Below are 2742 nucleotides of genomic sequence, written 5' to 3' on the forward strand. Positions count from 1 at the left end.
TGCAACAAAACAATCTTTATTAATAGGTTCAAAAACACACAATTTCAAAATACATTTTATACATTCATAAAAACATGTTTCTCTGTCTCATATGCACATTGAAAAACATTGACATAAAGTGCTTCACAGTAACATTCCTTAGATTTTATTTACAATGTTTATATTGGGGGAAGCAGGAAGAGTCGAAGGGGAGGACAATAAAGCTTAAAAAAAAAAAAAAACATCAACCAAAGCTTCACAGAAAGTCCTGGGCTCAAAAATGCCCTTTCTTTGTAGACTTCACTCCAGGTATTTTGGTGGCCTCTCAACGTCCAAAAATAGCGATTAGGTTAATCAGTCACTCTAAACTGCTCTTGAGTTTAACATTGTTGTCATGTGTGGTTCTGGTGACCTGCCCAGGGTGGACCCTTTCTCTTGCCCCTTGGCTACTAAAGCCCCTCCTCAGAGTGGATAGAAAATGAATGGATGAGGTTGTCAATGAGTATTATTTCAAAACATTTCTAAACATCTGGATTAGATCTGGGAGCTCTTGAGTGACTTCCTTCGTATGGACTCGTAGGATTCCTCATTGAAAAGTTTTTCAATTGTTGAGACGAGTGAATTTTTGATGGCACGGCCCAGGCCTCTGGCAGCAAACACGTACAGCACAGGATTAAGAGCACTCTTGATGTACACCAGAAACAGCGAGATATATACGGCCTTCGTTGCTGAATAGTGCAATGCAGTGTCGTTCTCTGCCAGGGCTTGCACGAAACGACAGACAAAGTAGGGCACCCAGCAGGTGAGAAAGAGGACCATGGTGGAAAAGAGCACATGGTACATCCTGGTCATCTTGCGTGCCATCGATGGCGTTGTGCCACTCGGTGTTGAAGGCATGGCTTTGTTAATGGTGAGCAAAACAGCCAAGTTACTTGCCACGAATACCATGAGAGGCAATATGAAGCCAGCTATTGTTTCTGTCAGAAACAATCCTAGATTAAAATTTCCGCTCTCCACGCAATGGTATGTGCCGGTTACGTTCTTCAGTTCAGCAAAGTAAATGTAGGGGACAGAAAAGATGAAGGCCATCAGCCACAGGACTCCACATACCAGAGGAACAGCCCAGGAGGGTCGTTTCAGTCGAGCCCACACGGGCCTGAGTAGACACAAGCAACGCTCCAGAGCCACAGCACAAAGGAGGAAAGCGGAGGCGTACAGCCCAAAACATCGCAGGAACATTACCAGGTGACAGAATTCCTTTCCAAATGGCCAACTGTACTTGTTAACGATGAAGCCAACCATGAGAGGAGTCCGCAGGAGCAAGATAAGGTCAGCCATGGCCAGGTTCAGGACGTAGACTCTGAAGCTGCTGGCAGCACGCGTTTCCTCTGTGCTTCCTCTGCGCACCAGGTGACGCCGACCCCGTAGTCCAAGTGCCCAGACCACCAACCCATTCAGTGGCACGCCCACCTATGGGAGCCAAACAGCGTAGGAAGAGATTTAGATTTTCCAATTAAACATAACACGTTACTGCCTGATTTCTCTTCGGCTTTCGCCCATCAAACAGTTTTCATCATAAATATAACAGACACAGTCAGCCAGTGAGCACAACCTAGTGCATTTTTCATCCCTGAAACTCAAAGGAAATAAAAGATCATAGCTGAAGCATTTTTAGTCGTGCAGTTTGTAAATAATTTCAAGTGGAACATTTCTTACCAGGAAAATAAGCAGAGTGACTGTAATTTGGATTCCCCTGGAAGCGTCGTCCTGCAATTGGCTGCTGGAGTTAGCAGGGGTCTGTGTTGTGTTTTTGTCAGCCATGGAGGTGATGTGGAGCTTGAAAAAATACACACCTGTCCTCGATTCTGCAAAGACACAAGAAGAGAACGATTGCACATATGTTGTCTAAAATGAAGAAAAAGCTGATGTCCTCAACTCAAACCAGACTGAAACCACCTACTTCCTTTCTGTCATCCTCTTCTGTCTTGTACAAGAACAGCTATACTATACTTGTATAGCCTCAAATAGTATATGACCCAAAATTTTGTATTTTTTTTTCTCACAGTGATATATTATTAATTTACAACTGCACACAGTAGGTATAGCCACACAAGTGATTAAAGTGAAAGGAATCTGTCAGTAGTACATTTAAGAAGCCTGAGGGTTCTGCACAAACCTGCATTCAGACCTGTTTGTGAGTAGCTGCATGCAATGACTCCCGTGTTAATGAACACTTTATCTTTACCTGCAGCAAAGTTGCATCTGAGATTACAAGATCATAACAAGTTTTTCCCCCTAGAATCCACAGTAACTAACGTCAATTAAAGGCAATTTACAACCTGGGGAATAAAAGCTATGTACTTAATTAAAGAGTCGGTTGCTTACCTTTTCAATGTTCCTCAAGTGTGGAAGAAATGGAGCAACACCTAGGAGAGGGAGTTCCTGCTTGCTCTTTTAACATCTCTCACTCTCTCTCTCACTCTCTCTCTCTCTCTTCCACTCTCTCTCTCTTGCTCTCTCTTTCCTGTGTGTGATTGCAACATTCATTTCTACTTCCAATCATATCTGCAAAAGAGACAAACAGTTTTAACATTTAGAGCGTAAAAGCCATTTGCTCTCAGTTCAAACAACTTTTATCCGATGCTTTTGTTGAGCAAACATGCATTTGGGCATAAAATGGCTCAGTGAACAAATGTGTCCATCACAGGGTTATAAAATCTTAAGTGAAAAGCAACAAAGTTTTACCTTTAGGTTTCTAGCCGT

General features: G+C 42.8%; 1 protein-coding gene across 1 annotated transcript; it reads right to left on the minus strand.

Moving 5' to 3' along the window:
* LOC103461953 (C5a anaphylatoxin chemotactic receptor 1) lies at nt 1-2516 on the minus strand. The gene is made up of 3 exons (XM_008404366.3): nt 2365-2516; nt 1696-1844; nt 1-1449 (listed from the first exon to the last, which is right to left on the minus strand). Exons 2-3 carry the CDS (start codon nt 1798-1800, stop codon nt 514-516), a joined length of 1041 nt encoding a protein of 346 aa, XP_008402588.2. The 5' UTR covers nt 1801-1844; nt 2365-2516; the 3' UTR covers nt 1-513.
* Between the last annotated feature and the right edge of the window lie 226 nt (nt 2517-2742).

Source organism: Poecilia reticulata, chromosome 3 (genome assembly GCF_904066995.2).
Source record: "Poecilia reticulata chromosome 3, P_reticulata-male-v2, whole genome shotgun sequence".
Lineage (NCBI taxonomy): Eukaryota > Metazoa > Chordata > Actinopteri > Cyprinodontiformes > Poeciliidae > Poecilia > Poecilia reticulata.

What these genes read in the sequence shown, in the direction of transcription:
- LOC103461953 (XM_008404366.3), bottom strand. Translation starts at nt 1,800, where the DNA reads ATGGCTGACAAAAACACAACACAGACCCCTGCTAACTCCAGCAGCCAA. An exon ending in TCACTCTGCTTATTTTCCTG is followed by an intron (nt 1,450 to 1,695) that starts GTAAGAAATGTT and finishes TGGCTCCCATAG; the next exon opens with GTGGGCGTGCCACTGAATGG.